Source organism: Syngnathus leptorhynchus, chromosome 21 (assembly GCF_054491065.1).
Source record: "Syngnathus leptorhynchus isolate UIUO chromosome 21, UIUO_Slep, whole genome shotgun sequence".
Lineage (NCBI taxonomy): Eukaryota > Metazoa > Chordata > Actinopteri > Syngnathiformes > Syngnathidae > Syngnathus > Syngnathus leptorhynchus.
Genome location: NC_141215.1, coordinates 6,841,716 through 6,858,041, shown reverse-complemented (window position 1 = coordinate 6,858,041; position 16,326 = coordinate 6,841,716). Strand labels below are relative to the sequence as shown.

General features: G+C 45.6%; 1 protein-coding gene across 2 annotated transcripts; it reads right to left on the bottom strand.

The window, feature by feature from the left end:
* Positions 1 to 125: 125 nt before the first annotated feature.
* On the bottom strand, positions 126 to 5,155 carry mtpn (myotrophin). Of its 2 annotated transcripts, XR_015063097.1 has the most exons (5): positions 4,827 to 5,155; positions 3,391 to 3,507; positions 3,244 to 3,327; positions 2,687 to 2,823; positions 126 to 269 (listed from the first exon to the last, which is right to left on the bottom strand). XR_015063097.1 is itself a non-coding variant. In XM_085902093.1 (4 exons), the coding sequence occupies exons 1-4, from the start codon at positions 4,896 to 4,898 to the stop codon at positions 2,737 to 2,739; spliced, it is 360 nt and encodes a 119-aa protein (XP_085758219.1). In that variant the 5' UTR covers positions 4,899 to 5,154; the 3' UTR covers positions 1,512 to 2,736. The 2 variants fall into 2 exon arrangements, 1 of the variants encoding a protein (XP_085758219.1); XM_085902093.1 differs by lacking the exon at positions 126 to 269 and having other exon boundaries at positions 1,512 to 2,823; positions 4,827 to 5,154.
* Positions 5,156 to 16,326: the final 11,171 nt, after the last annotated feature.

Genomic DNA, 16,326 nt, shown 5'->3' with positions numbered 1-16,326 from the left:
CCGTGCGGCTTGTTAGAGCAACGGGGGAAAAAAAAGCTCTCCCTCATACGGAATCAATAACTGCCAACAAATACAAACTTTACACCTGTTTTTTTTTTGTTTTTTTTGTTAGAACAGGTGGTGAACAGCAAAGTCATATTTAATGCCAATTATACAGGCGGCGCTTTTGTTTTTTACCTCAGCTGGGAAAACAAACAGGTGAATGTATTTCGAGCACCTCAAGTGTGGCGGCAGCATTTTCATTAGATTGCCCATTTGTCTGCTGGCACCTGGATACAAATTTTGTTTATTAGCACGAAGCTGACAAAGACATTAAGCAAAGGTCAGGAAACGAGAAGCAAGGCATGGAACATTTTTATTCCTATTTTCTGAGCTGCATGAATAGGCAGTCGGCTGTGAAGGAAAGAACTTGGGAGGTTACAAAGTTGGCCGAGTGGGAAAGTTTGACAGGAAGGTTTGCTAATAAGAGCTGGTGAGGAGACAGCGTGATGCTGCCATGCTGACTTTGCAATAATCTGCTAATTAGTGGCAAAAAAGAAAAAAGTAAAGTGAAATGCGTTGAAAAGTCGCCGCCCTCCACGATTCTTAAGTCTTGTTATTCGTATGACGGTGTTGATAAATTACTCGCCTTGCTTACATGGAAAACATTCAAATCCAGTCTACTGTTTGGTAAACATTCATTACGGCGCGAGGTGGCGATAACGGCGTGCGCTGAGCGAGCCGCGATAATCATTAAATATACAGTAAGGTGCCCCCGCAAAAGGGTTAATAGAGTGCACATGATCTTTTTGTCCCGAGAGACTCCAACTGAATTAGCCAGCCTGCCCGCAGGAGCGGCTGTGCAACAAAACAAGAGGAAAGGAAGGTGAGCCAAGACAGAGCGGCTCGACACGGACATCGTGCGGCAAGGCAAATGAGGACGGGAAAAGGGTTGCGGAAAGACAATCGCATAAGTTCATCTGAGCAGAAAGTCAATAAAAGCACAAGGCGCAAATTGGTGCAATCTGACAGAAGTTAGAGATTAGTCACACATCACTCATAAGAGTCGATAACACATGGGGGAGGGGGTGAGGAGGCGGCAAATATGCCCGTAAGGCAATGGCGGCTCCATATCAATTATGCTAATGATTAGGATTTGCTACTTCATTAAACAGCACGTTGAGCCGTCTGATCACAACGGAAGCGGCGCTTAACGTGCTGCGGCTAATTACGGCGTCTGCCAATCACCGCAGAGAGCCCGACCAGAGAGTCGGGTCGGTCGTCCGCCCCCGGCCCGTGTTGACCTGACCACAAACGGCAGCCTGGCTAACGCTAATTGGCACCTTTTTATTCACTCGTAGGGGGAAAAATGATGAAGTTTGGTTAGCAGCATCAACGTGAGTTCTCAGTGAATAATGCAGAATTCATCATGTCTGCATTTTTTTAATCACTTAAAAAAAAACAAAAAAAACAAAGCAAACTTTCTCCATCTAAAAATATTTGACTACTAACCAAAAAGGGCTCAGAAGAAGTGAACGTTTATGGATATTTTTATTCTTGTTTTTACAGACTTTTTGTCACAACAAAGCCGGAGAGCGTTTGTTTGGTTGTTATTTATTTTTACATTGTAGCAGTTATTTGTTTTAAAGCAACCGAAAGAGAGCGACGGACAAAATGACGACGTCCAAGCAGACTTGACATGTAGCCAAAGCAAATTCAAAGGAGGGGGGGGGGGATGACCAAAAGAAGCAAGGGTCTTATTACAGGGGTGCCCCCCACCATCCATTGAACTGCAAAACAAACATTCTCAAGACACTGACTACTAGTATTTTTTGTTTTTTCCTGTTAGTGACTTTCTCAACCTCACCAGAATAAGTAAAAAATAATTCAAGTGTTCCTAGTTGTTGTCATTAGCCAGCATGGTGATTGGTCGATGGATACGGGAAAGACGATGTGATATGTAAGATACAAAAGGAGCTTAACGCAAAGTGGGCGTAGTAACATTAAAACAAAACTTTCAGGTGACTTTTGTACAGTGCAATTCTACGAAAGGCTCTTGGACCCACATTGGAGAAAAAGAGAGAATAAGTTCTATTTTTTATTTGATTTTTTTAAGTTGTGTTTGAGGTTGAAGAGATCCATTTTGGAAAAACAAAGCTTTTTTTGAAGGGGGGACGATGACTACAATTGTAACACCTCGCCCCCGCCAGAGATTTAAAACATTTATCAAGGACCAAATGTGTCAGTTGAACAATAATACATATTTTGGACTGAAAAATTACTTTTTTTAATAATGTACTTGCATTACAAAAAAAGACTTTCCAAAAGATGTCTTATTTTTGCAAAAAAATGAAGATTGCTGAAAAGTCGACTCTTCTCCATCTAGAAATAGGACTTTATTCTCATTCCACATTTCAATTCTTTCTGTCCAGTGTGGCCCAAACTCTCCTTTGTACAATTCAGTATGCCGAGGGGAAAACACACGATGACGTAGCAGAGCGACTTGAAGTGCTAATAAGCCTTGTGTTTTATTTAAGCGCGATCCCTCCACCTGTCCACCACTCGTGGCCATTTACCAAACAAAATAAAAAAACTACAAAAGAGAGGAAAGCACATCTCAGAGGAGTTGGAGAAGAAGAAAACCACTAGACAGGTAAGATGAGCTCCCGCCGGAGCTTACAGACAAAAGCGGCGAAGAGAGGGCCACCTGGTTGTGTGCCGAGTCCAGTCTCTTGGGCTCGTCCTCCCCGCCCGCCGTCACTTGAGCATGGCCTTGATGTTGTCATCGCCGACCACCTCCACGAGCTTCTTGCCGTCCGGGGCCGGCAAGTTCTTGTCGGCGCCCTGCGGAGGACACGAACGGGGATGTCAGCTGGCGTTTGAAACGTGCACCTGAGGCCGGCCGGAAGGAAGGCAAAGCCACTAATATCGCTAATATCGTTTGATTTGAAGCGTGTGTGGGCAGAACTCTCATGCAAACATCGGACCGGTCACCTATTGAGGTGAAATTTAAACCACCCACTGCATGGCAACAACAGCACAGTTGGCACAAAAAAAGAAAAAAAGGGCTCAGTGGTATTAGCGCAGAGGTCGAGTCCCATGGTGCACCTGGGAACACAAAAGGCCTCTTGTTTGCCAGCAAGAGCTGCTGTGAATGAGCGACACCAGTCAGCAGGCTGGAGCATACGCTCCAACATGGAGACCGGACTGCAATCGAAGGGTCTGTTCATGTGGCCTCATCGAACGGTCGCCGTGTCAACTGACCTTTTCTAGCAGGACTTTGACGCAGGCAGCGTGGCCTTCGAGGCAGGCGTAGATCAGCGGAGTGAGGCCGTGCTTGTCGGTAGCCTGCGAGGAGGACGCTTATTTGAGATCAGAACAAAAATAAGGCGGCGACAAAATTGTGTTTACGTTGACGTCTGCTCCCTTGGAGAGGAGGAACTCCACGATGCTCGTCTGGCCAAAGTCGCAAGCCAAGTGGAGGGGCTTCCTGCCGCCTTCCTCCAGAGTCCGGTTGACATCTTCAAGCTGAGGGAGGAAGGAGGAAGAAAAAAACAACAACAACTTAAATACGGGCACCTAAATTGATGACATCACTTGTTCAGACGCAGGTGCAGAAAGCAAAGGCTCAAAGCGCCAAAGTGGATCAGTGTGACCGGCGTGGATCCGGTTACGGCAGGGTCTCAAATGCTAACACCTGATCCCATTGGGGAGGCAGTCGTTAAAGACACCGACCTGAACCCACGGCACTCAGATTGAAACTAATCATTGACTCTCTGTTTATGTTCCCGCGACAGCCCATTTAGGCAGCACACAAACGGATCCAAACATCACGTTCATCAACAAACAATCCGCCTGGGGAGTCTTACCAGTTTCCTGCCCACATCACTTGGGCAAGCGTTTGGCGCAACAAATTACTTCCTGCGACATGCAAAGTTTGAAGGCACTGCCCTAGTGCTCCACCAGTGTCGACACAAAGTTAGTTAAATTGTGCTGACTGGTATGACAGTGTTCTCAGCTACAGACCGACCTAACAGGTAACGCCACCCTCGTGCATTAAACAGAGGGCAGCTAAGAAGAATGAAACTCCAGCTGTTCATTATGACAGTTGTAGATCACGTTTGGTAAGGCAGGCGCGTGCAGCCTCTGACGTTTCAGGCAGCTAAACGACAGGTCTAATATTTGCAAATCATCCCAACAATTAATCAGAAATAAAACAAAAACACACATGGGAGGTGGCGGGTATTTTGGCAGCCACTTGTCACGTTCCAAATGTGACTCAATAGTTATTGTGAGCCAGACTCAACGCTATCTTGCATCTACATGGAATGCAGAGATCTTGCTTTTCTGACAAGCCACTGTGTAGGGGTCACACATTCATCATCATACTAGTTACTTATGTCAATAGCCTAAGCAAGCATGCATATCACATAGACTGTATGTATCACATTTTCTCTTCATAGAAGTGACCACAAAGGCTGTAAGGTGACGACAGGTCCGTTCCTGTCAGCGACGTCGCCCCACAGCACGTCACAATGCTAAAGCTAAGCGACCTACCGAAATGCTGACATGCAAACATTTACAGTAAAAAAAAAAATCTCATACTTTGACCCTGACAGCTAGAAAGCACATTAAAGACATTATGTGACAGTTCCATCCCCCGCAATTAAAAGGCTCACGAATCAACTTAGTGAGGCTAGCCAAGCGGGGCTAACGTTAGCATGCTAAGGCACTTTTTTCGCACGTCGGCCACTTGTCGGAGGAGCATTAACCTCGCTTGAGTGACTCCACCGGCATCAGCTTGCCCCCCCCTCTCTCTTTTTGGCACCTGTCTGCTTGTCTCTTACCGTCTTCAGCATGGATTGCACCTCTTCCAAGTCGCCGGTTTTCAGCGCCCAAGTCAAATCTTTGTCCCCCATTTTGTGCGTGTGCTGCTCCAAAGTGGTGTTACCCAAAAAATAAAAAAAGTTAGCTTAATCGCTAGCGGAGGGGAAAGTCTTCCTGTCGTCGCGGATAGGTTCAAAAAAAACCTCTCGACGTAAAAGAATAGCCCAAAAGTTGAGGGACGGGATTTCGTTCGAACCGGACGGTGACAAAAATACGGAAGGAAACTGAAAAAGGCTGAAAATAAATCAGCAGGGGGGGTGTGAGGGGGATGCAAGTTAGCAGAAAGGGATCCGCCTTTCTAGCACGAGCACTTCCGTTGTCGTCACCCGGAAGTTAACCCCGAGAAAGGGGACACACGAGTTATTGACATTTAGTAGGATTATTATTTAGTATACTCGTCCCAGATATATTATTTCTATAGCGATACCAATAGTAACACAATTAAAGATATGAAAGAAAATGTTATTTTTATAGCATTTCAATTACTACACAAATCCTGACTACTAAAAATTACTATTAGATAATATAACAGCAACATAAACAGTGAGTTTGAATTTTGGTTCACAGAATAATAGATTTTTTGCTTTCTACAAAATCACAAACGTAACAACTCAAATATAGCAGCTAATAATACAAAAGCCTATGCAGCACCTTTTAGGTGATCATTTGCAGCCACGTGATGAATGTCATTAAAATCCTTGGAATATCGATTCAAATGGACAGGCAGGGGCCGAGGAAACAGTTATGACTACCTTGACCAGTTCAAGCTGAAGAAAGAGAGGGAAAAAAGTCTCAAACGTCTCTTTGCGATAGCATCGCGCCTCCATTTCCTGTGCACTACCCTCGTTCCCCGGACAAAGTCCAGCAGCGTTCGTTCGTTCGTCTGCGGGATCCTGACACCGATGTTGCTGGGCCATCGTGAGACGGGATGGGCCGCTCCCCTCAAAACAAAAGCAATCTATCCGTTGCATTAAGAGGACTATCATCATTTAGCAATTTCAAATTCAAGTGCTTCCTATAGACGCTTTACAAGTTGACATGTCGTCTAAATCAATGATGCAAGTTGATAAGGTCTCAGGAGCTACTGTCTCGGTTTGTCAATATCTCACTGTGGCCTTCGATAGATTAGGAAATCATTAATTCTACAGTGGCTTCATAATGCAGTTTTTTTTTCCAAAGCGGTGCAAATTGTCCTGGCTCTGTGGTTGGAAAGAGTCATTTACTGCAGGGATTTATTTAATCACGCTTCTTTTTGTCCTCGTGCTTTTGCATTCTGCCAAGCAACAGGTGACAGCACAAATGTGTCAAGGCTTGGGAGTGTTGGGAAAAATGTGATACATTATGATTAGATTCCATGGGTTTAATGCAAAATGTTTGCTGTATGGCAGTTTGACCTTGTGTCCAGGGAGCTTCCAACCGTTATAGAATGTTAAGCAAGAACATCTGGGTTTGCCCGTTCCTGGTACAAGATGTACATGTTTGGAGGCATGAGTCGTTAAGCAAGAACATTGGGGTTCCTTCGTTCCTGGTACAGGATGAATATGTTTGGAGCCATGAGTCGTTGAGCAATAACACCTGGGTTTTCTCCAATTTTGATGCTGAACTGACAATTTGTGTAAACCCCACCCATTGTATTTACTCAATAAAAAGTGGCCAGCCTGTAGAAGGGCACGGTTTTTGAGCAACACTTGTTGTTGTTTGACTACCGTCCTTTTGCAAAAGTTGTAGCCATTGAAGACAACTCTCTGCTTCTGTGAAATTCTTTGTGAATGTTGAAGACCCAACAGGGAGTGGCGGAGAATTCAATTCAATGCTTTACTCGGGTGCTCCCCAGTCAAAAGCATTTGCGGCGAGCTATTTCCAAGTTTTCGGTGGCATTTCTTGACTGTGTTTGAGTTCATTTCAGTTAGAAGTTAAATGTTGAAAAGTGGCAAGACAACATGGCCGTTAGAGAGAGAAGCAGCCGCCCCGCAGGTAATTTAATTCATGTATTCACGGCAGCGGTGAGGTTTCTGCCTGAGCAAAGTCCTAAAGTGATTCTTCCCGTCGGTGCAACGGCACACCGCCTCCGTTTTTCAATCCATTAGCGGCGCTCGGGCGGCCGCGCTACACTACGCGAGGTTGGTCACCGTAACACGACGCCATTTCGACACAACCTCCGGGGGAGGGGCCGGGCTTACCTCCCGCCGAGCGCATCCGCCATTTTTATTCAATTAGAACTCCCCGCGGCCTTTCGGCACTGCCATAACTGATGCTCCGACGTCGCAATTATACAATCGAGTCGACTACTTCCACATGCACGACTTATTTCGGGATTCAATCAGTCTGTACGCAATAACAATATCAAGTCGTAATCCGGTGAACGTGTTGAGTCACTAATGCAACTCATATTAAATTAATGCGCATGGTAATGGGAAACAAACAAAAAAAACAAGGTCTCCCCCGAAAACAATGCATCTATTTTGATTTCATTATGCTGTCCATACAATCTCATTACAACTGAATTGTACCCTCAGAAAACATTTAGATGCATTTAATCGGCATCAACTCTGACAAAGTTAAAGCTTCGAAAGAGAAAATGGACGCGCATAGGAAAGAAGCTGTAAAACCATAATTATAATAATTATAATTAGGCTTCCTTCATATTAAACCAACATTTTTTGTTGTAATATTGCACGCACCTCTCGCTGTCCTTTCTCAATTTTATGCCACTGCACTTTGAAATGACAAACAGTTGAGTAATTACATGCAGATATGAATGTCTATTATAAACATGATATGCCTCTTGATTTTTTTTAACAAGGCTTTTTAACCACTAGATTGTTTTTTTTTTTAACAAAGTCAACGCTGGATTTGTATGACTTTTATTGACGCGGCCAGTTTTAATTTATTTTCCACGTCAAGCACTAAGAAGAGAAGCGGTCCGCATCTTTCATTCCCAGCTGGCAATTTCGAGTGAGTGGATGAGCAACATCTTGGAGTTCAGCCTTTAAAATGCCGCAACTTTGGGGCTGAGAGAGAAGCAATAATATGTATATAAATATATTGATATATAAATAAATACACACAGAAAACTGCACAAGAGGAAACAAGTTATGAATAATTTTCCACTCAGTAGAGCTTTCCACGACCGGGTGCCATCAAGCAAAAGTGTCTCAAATCTCCACTGAGGGCTGCAATGCGGAGATAAAGGTGTATTACCCACCAATGCAACGGACTCCAATGCGAGGAAGATGATGATGATATAAAGTGGTCGGCGACTACTTAAAGCGCTCTGAATAGCTCATTTGCGGCTCAATGGAAGGGCGCCCTCTAGAGGACCGTGCAGATGTGTTTTAAGGTTCGGCTTTGGGTTCTCGGGTGAATTCTGTCCAGTAACAAGTGACAACGTGCTCTAAAAATGGTGCAGGGTCAGCGTGGTTTTCTTACATGCTACCAAATTGAGACACAACCAAAACCCCCCCCAAAAAAACAGGTGCTCACAGTTCACCTATCTCACCCGCCATCATGATTCCATATGGAGACCCCTCATCCATCACTCGGACATCCACTCTCTCCCCTGAACATGCCTGATGCTGGGAGGTTGGAGGGGTCTCGTGCGCCCCCGTGGAAAGGCCTGATAGGATGTGACAAGTTTATTAGGCACAAATCAGGCAGTTGCGGCCATCCCACATCACGATGTTCTTCCCTCGTGCTGGCTTTTCATCTGTCTCGGTTTTATTCAAAGCCGCTGGGCCTTTCCGTGATATCGGTGCCAGGGAGGAGACACCTTGGTAGATTTTTTTTTTTTTTTTTTAAGCTTTGGGTTTATTACCCCCAAAACCAGCAGAGTTGAAAAAGTGCAGTGGGATTGACGGATCGCTGCATTAAAAAGCCCTAAAAGCGACAACGGTGGTGTTCTGCGACTGTGAGGAGAAACTCAATGACCAGCTGGAAGCCGATCAATCGTCGCGAGGGAGGTTTATCCGCAACATCTCCGCAATTTGCTGCTGTTCGATTGAAGACTCGGCAGATAAAAGCCACCAAATTGAGCGGGGTTTTTTTTTTCCCTCTGAGGTGAATATCAAGTGGCCACTTTGCTAATGAGCTCAATGAGACTGCCACTGAGTGCTGATTAGGAGCAATTTTTCCTAAATTTGCCCTAAAAAAAAAGCCAGAACGAGGGAGTCTTCGACCCGTGTGCCTTTGGTGAAAACGATTAATTTGACGATTACAGACTTTTGTTTTCAATGAAGCAATTGTTTTCTTTCTTTCCTTTCCTTCCAAGGTGACCTCCAGAAGCAAACAGATGCTCCAAAGAGTGGCGATAGCAAAGATGGAAGCCACCCCCTGGAGAGTCCACCCCCCACCCCCTAACAATAAAGTTCGAGCAAACCTTTGTTGAGATTCGCTGACGTCATCAGATAAGTGTGGCGGGCTAATGAGACGGCAAGTTGTTGACGTTTTGACAACTATCACGCTCGGCAATGTTCTGGAACTTAACGACGGGTACGGGGAAGTGTAAATGTGTGTACCTCATCCTGCTGCGAGACTGTTCCTATTCCTGTATTTCCACCGGCTAGCCCGAGGACTGGAGTGTACATACGTGGTGGCGTTGCCTTTGTTCCGTGGCATGACAGTGCGGGCTCTTTTGCATAATTGTAATTACAGCGGTGGCCCAAAGTCTGACGGAGCCCGCAGGTAGCGATGAGATGAGAAGCTTTTCTTTCCGCTTAAATTGCCGTCTCGGGAAAAGCGCCGGCTTGTTCCAGGTGGGCTACCGCTTTGCCGTAATGACACCTTGTGCCAGATTATTTTCTTAGGGGGGGGTAAAAATCAGATGTGATTTTATTCCTGCCGACCTAAAGCTTTATTCCAAAACTTTCCAACCGAGCGTGCTTATTACTAGCGGCCCTTTTCCGGCTGAACACACCTAGCGGCTAATGAGCTAAAGTCGCATTTCACAAACAGCGTCTGGAAGTTTGGCGAGCGAGAAAGCGGGAAAGCAGGCAGCGGGTGACCAAATTGTATGTAACCTTCATTCCCAGATCAGCAAGCTCGACACATTTCAGCCTTTTTCTGGCGGGTGATTAGGAGCCTTTGAAGGAGGCCGATTGACATCATTTTCATGTGCTGATTAGCCGAGGCGCTTTTCTCCGAAGTGACTCTGGAACCGCAAAAAAAAATTCATTTTGTATCAGCCGACTTGCTCAGAGGGTGGGCGCAAAAAAACGCAGTGTCAATAGAACAGAGTTAACTTCTAGCGCAGAGATGACCAAACTGGTATAAAGAGTCATGAACCCCAAAGTCGTTCATTGCTTCTACCCTGAGAATTTTTTGGGGGAGGATTTGTGGCTAAAAAAGGCGAATATCAGATTGTCACTCTGGCGGCCCGTGGGAAGACGCCTGGGGCCAATTAGCCACAGCTAGCGGCCGAAAATCCTTTGTTGTTTTGTCTTTTTGTGTACGACGGGAGGCCTTTGTTTTGCTACCTGGGTGAGTATTTCCCAGCATCTCCTCCAGGAGGCTTGTCATTGTACGTTTGTGTGTGCGTGTGTTGCTAAGCCCGCTAAATTTAGCCCGTCGAATATGTGCAGGACTCTCTCTTTACTCCCGATCGATACTGGATGCACCTACGGGGACTTGCCGAGCAAAACGGCTGCGGGCAAATTCCCTTCCCACCCGTTTTCTATATATAAAACTGGCCTGGCATATAATGAAAAACATTACCTGCCACTAGGGTACATAACGCACGAGTTATGGAGCGCCGCTGCGAAGAATGATCCAATTACACCAATTGTATTTTTACACGGACGCAAGTGTGGAGGGGATCATTTATCTTGACACTGGGATACAGTTAAATCATAGCTTTGCTTTGAGATCAAGTTGGCCCAAATCATTTGATAATAGCCAGTAAAGCGGAATAGGCCCACCTGACTTGTCTCACTGGCGGGTTTGTTGGCCGAGGACCAGCTTGAGAGTTTCCGCGCAGCTAAGTAAATATGACAAACCGGTTAGCGTCCAGTCTGTGACTCTTGAGAGTGGGAGTCAGATCCAGGAGTTCTCCAGCCCTTCATTTCATAATTTTGTCTGACATGCTACTTAAAAGGTAAGCTCAGCTGCATTGAGTTTCACTGGATTCCAAAAAATGTATGAAATCAAAGTTAGCGATTGCTTTACGACGGGCTAATACTAGCAAGGTAATGTGGGGGGGGTTTGACAGTTTTGACATGTTCTGACGAAAGCAAACTTTTTTTTTTTTTTTAATATGCGGTATTAAGACACCTGGGAATCGTTTAAATGTGGAAAATTTTGCCGAGAAAGTCTCTGGGTCCGTCCGGGCTAGCTAATGAAGCGGGCTTGCTATCTCGCTGACTAATGAACGAGACGAGGCCGGTTGAAAAACGAGCTGACTGGCTGCGGAAAATAAAAGGGATTCCTTCGCTCTGATTTCAGTGATTGATTTTGCTCCTCAATTCCCCTCCTTTAAATTCTTCTCCCTTCTTTAATTTGCTTTTTTGCCGGCAGTCGATGCGGCCCAAATGTAGCCAGACATCAGCTTGCAGGTACGCGCGTCAATTAAACGAGGCTCTAATGGCACTCGAGCGAGGTCACAGCTTAACTTAGTTTAAGCAGCGGTTTGGAAATGAAGGCCATTTCAAATCGATCAATACACCTTTTTTTTCTCGTTTTCCTGCGTTTTATTTCAATATCGAGTGATAAATATATCATATGATATTATATTGAGATATGATACGAGATTTTCCTTCCCGTATTGGGGATGCTGGCTGGCTAAGAGAACGCACGTTGTTATGATACACTTGGATGCAAATGAGGAAGCATTGAGGAATTGGGGTGGGAAGGAAAAGGCTTTGGAGCAATTAAAATGATGTGCTCTTTGTAAGAGTCCAACACCTAGGGTGAATCCCATAACTTTTTAATAACCCCCGCAACACAACACAACGCCGTGCAACTTTCTGCCTCCCAGCGTGACTTTTTGACCCAGGCGGGAGATTGCGGACGGTTGCGTAATATATATATATATATATATATATATATATATATATATATATATATATATATATATATATATATATATATATATATATATATATATATATATATATATATATATATATATAAATATATATTCATTCATCACAGATGAATACTGCCTTCCCCGTGGTATCCATTATGTACCTATCAAATGCTATTTAGGGACTATTGCCTGGCTCGCCGTTTGACATTCAGGACGGTTGATTAAGAAAAAAAAATCTATCCGCTTCCATCAGTGTGCGATCAGAACAAGTTCATAACAAAAGGTCAACGTAGGCGCTCCGAGGCGTTCACCTGATTTATTGATCGTAGTGTACGAGGTGAGCTGAGCTACGGCAGGGTGAAGGAACTCCTGGGGGGCTGTGGGCTTTAATTGCACGGCGAATAGCGCAGAAGGCCGGCCGGGATTTGCCAAGAAACTATGATTGCATCACTTCTGCAAGCACACATAATGATGAAAACAGCCATCTGTTGTCTCGCACAATATTCGTGTTTGGTAATGTCGACTAAAAACGAGGGAAAACATTTCTCTGATGGTGGCATTTTGGATTCAATTCCCCCTCCTTTAATAATTCTAACATGTTTGATCCAAATTTAAGAATGAATTTGAACAAAAAGTATCAAAGATGCAACCGCTTCAAAATGGAGCTGAACTTGCCCCATCCGTCTCGCAGAAGAGTTTCCGATTTGGTAGCAGACCATATCTCGAGGTATAGTTCGTCTAAAATGCGCTTCACACCGAAACGGCAGAGATCTGGTCTTTCAGGCCCGGCTGCGAGACTTTGATTTCGGTCTATTTTTTTGACAGCCACGGCCACCAAATTTCACTTTACACGCATGCCGACGAGACGGCCTTGCGGAAAGGACGCAGATGTCCAATATGCGAGTTTTGCGACCTTCAGCTTTGGCTCGATGCAAAATGGCAGCCATGTCGGTTCATTTAAAAGCAATATGAGCCTGTGAGGATGCCTGGCACGCTTATCTGTACGCGGGCAGCCTTTTTCCTTCCAGGAACGCATCATCACAGCCCAATACAGCCGCAATGACTTTTCAACAAAACCAATGGCATTAAGCACTGCGGGAGATAAGCAAAGAGGGCATGCGTGAAATAGACAAACAAAGAGAAGGGAGGGTTCCGGGCAGCCGGCAGTGGAGTTAATCTTACTCTGCGGCCGGATTAGGAGTCACGCTTGTGTTTTCTCCAAGAAAGAGAAGGGCTAGCGTGTGAATAACAACCCCGACGAGGGGCCACTCCAGGCCGAGAAAAACCAGCAGACGTTAGCTTGTGGCGCTTTTCATTTCACGCAGCCTTTGCTTGTCGTCGTCACGCACGTTGAGCATCGATCCGCCCTGGCACTGCCAGCGCACGTTCCTGTTCCTGTGTTAAATTTAAAGCGACATCTGGATCTCTGGGTTCACTGTCCACAACATCGGAGAGTGGCGCAAACCCCACTGCAAATTGATCTTGTAAATGCCCTCAGTTGGTGTGCTGAGGAACATAATCCTGCCTAACACCTACAGGTGGCCTACTTGGAGTACCTGTTCCTGGACAACACTTACAGAACTCGTTAACAGCAGTCCTATATTTCTCATTTCCATCACATTTTAGCTGGTTGACTGAGAAAACCGTTGCAGCTCGAAATCTTGTTCCCGCACAAGGCGAGTTTGTTATAAAGCCCGTGAAGGGGGATTTCTTGCCCTCGTGTAGTTGGCGAGGTTCGTCCGATCCCTTCCGAGATGAACCGTTTGGGTTGTGGCGCTCTGCATCCGGACCATTAATCATGCGGAGCGGCCACTAGCGCGCGGCTGTCGAGCGGGTCCGGCGCGGTAATTAACAAACTCATCACCGTTTTCACGCGTCCTCTCATGCCGACGGCAGCCGTGTCTAATTACGCAGAGGGCGAGGCGGCGAGCACCATAAATATTTGGAGGAATGTTTCAGGATGGCAGGGAGCGCGGGTGATGAATTACGGCGTGGGCATATTGTTTGTGGCGGCGTGATTAATTGTGATTTCAATAAAAGGAGGCTCGTCCTCATTGTCGGCGCCTGTGTAACACGTTTGTGTTTGCAGATAATGAGGCGGCGGCTCTTTACAAAGCATGCTTTTGGGGAAGGGGGAAAAAAAAAAGATGGCGAGCTGCAGGGACGTGAGAACACTAGCGACCGACCTGCTTATGCGCTACAGGGAACCTCCCTCCACCTTTCGCCGTCGCATAGTCATTTATTTATCGTCAGCTATTTGCTGATAAACTCACAAACTCCTACTCCGATATTCGAAGACGCCACAACATGGCGTCAAAGCACTGACAGCGTTAATTGATGTCAGGGAAGTAGCGTGAAGCAGGGCAGTCAGTGTATACGTAATTGACAGCCATTATAATTGCTACACGCATATTTCAACGTATAAACACATACGTCAAGATACAATACACGTGCGATCGAGCTTCGAGTCGGTTCGGGTCGATGCGGTCGTCTTTTAAATCCAAACCAATTTTGCCATTCAAATGGATTACCGCCACGCCCCCGCACTATTGCCGTTAACCAGCCCGATCAAGGCTTCCTATCTGTGGTTCGGGAACGTTATTACCGGCCTGATTTATAGAGCTAATATCTAGCCTCTCCAGGCACAATGAAACCCCGTCGAGCAGCCCACGAGACAATAAAATCATCCGGCGCTCGGCGTGATTAGAAATACCCAAGATTTGCACTTTATCATAAATGAGGTCACCTCAGGTGCTCATTAATTACAACCTTGCGCACATTTAAATACATCGCTTAGTGACATTTCTAATTCTCTGGGTCAGGAAAAAGGTTATGGTCACGCCGCGCAAAGAACATTTTGAGATTTTAAGGCTTAGCATACTTAAAGGTCTTTCCTTGACATTGTTTGGGCTCCACTGACTGCGCCGACCAATGGCGGGCTTTTATGATCAGAAACAAACACAAGCAGGGAGCCGGGAGGGTCTCGAGGGGGCCGTTTGTGTACATGCTTACACTGACCTTAATTAAAAAAGGAAAAAAGTTAATTAAGCAATTAATGGCGGGAACGCAGAAACTATTACACACCAAATGCTTTCCGCTCGATGGTGGACGAAGCAGCCATTGGCCTTCATTATGCTTTCAGAGGAAAACATGGTACCCCGAAGAGAACAGGGGATTTCATACTTGACTAACCAAGAGACGATTTAACAAGTCGACATATCCCTTGTTTAGAAAGAAAATCTGAAAATTGTCATTATTGTGACCCAAGTTGTGGCCGTTAAATCAAAAGTATTTTTGTTTGCTTCCTAACAAAAGCCTGAAAGTTTACGACTGACACTGGCCCGGCCGGTATACTGTAAACAATTCTTTTCGCCTCTCCTTCGGTTGACATTAACAACTCAGGGTAAACCCATTATTTTTTGATGCAGTAGCAAAACCTGGGCGAAGAATAACCCAGCACCCCACCGGGCTTTGAATGGGGGTCTCTCTCCCATTGTGAGCGCAAAGAAAGGTTTGTGCAGGAACAGGATTCCTATGCTGCGCCACGCAAGTCAGATGTACCTCACCCCCGCCTCTAGCGCTCCCAAAAGGGGGTGGAGGGGAGGGGATTATGGAGTTAATGAATTCATATGCTTTAACACCTGCCAAATTACAGTCCCCCTGCAAATGGATCAAGCGCGCAAATGACTAAGTTTCAATTAGCATCGTGATTATGTACATAATGTGACCGCAGAGGGCTTAGGACACGGAAGACGAGCTAACACTACAAAACTACATAAGGTATTTTTAGGAATGAAATGCTTGAGTGTTTGTCATCGAAAATCCTGCTTCGGGGCGCAAGCACAATGACTGAGGAGGTGTCCAAATATCAGACAATGTGACATAACGGTTGAGATTAAAAAGAAGAAAAAAAAGAGGATGTTTTTCACGTTATTTCATTAACTCGCTTCATTTGTACCTCCGGCGCAGAGTCCAAACAAAGAAAACGATGTCAATCATTTTCCCGCCAGAGTATAAGCGAGTTTTTGTGGCCGATCGGCGACAGAGGCGAGCCTCGCGTTCCCGACGGCGCCGAATAAACAACAAGGGCGCTTTTGGAACAGGCGGAAAGTCATGAAAGCGCTTTCAGATCACAGCTGCCCCCTCCCTTTGTTGCGTTCGGGGATAAATAGCTGACACGCATTGCCGTTTTAACACAAATTATCCTCCCACACATGCCCGCCTCAGATCTTTCAATTGCCTAATTAGTGCAGGAACAGGAAAGGGAGGGCTGGTTTGAAGGCCCTTTCAAGCGCCGCACTTAGTATGCGTCACGATCGGCACGCCGGCACCTGGCGGGAGGAGGCGGAGCTTTGTCGTCGTCCCGGCCGCCCCTCTGAGTTTGAGCCGGATGGGAAATGACTGGAAAGGATTTTCATTCCCAAGTATGGACAATAGCAGAA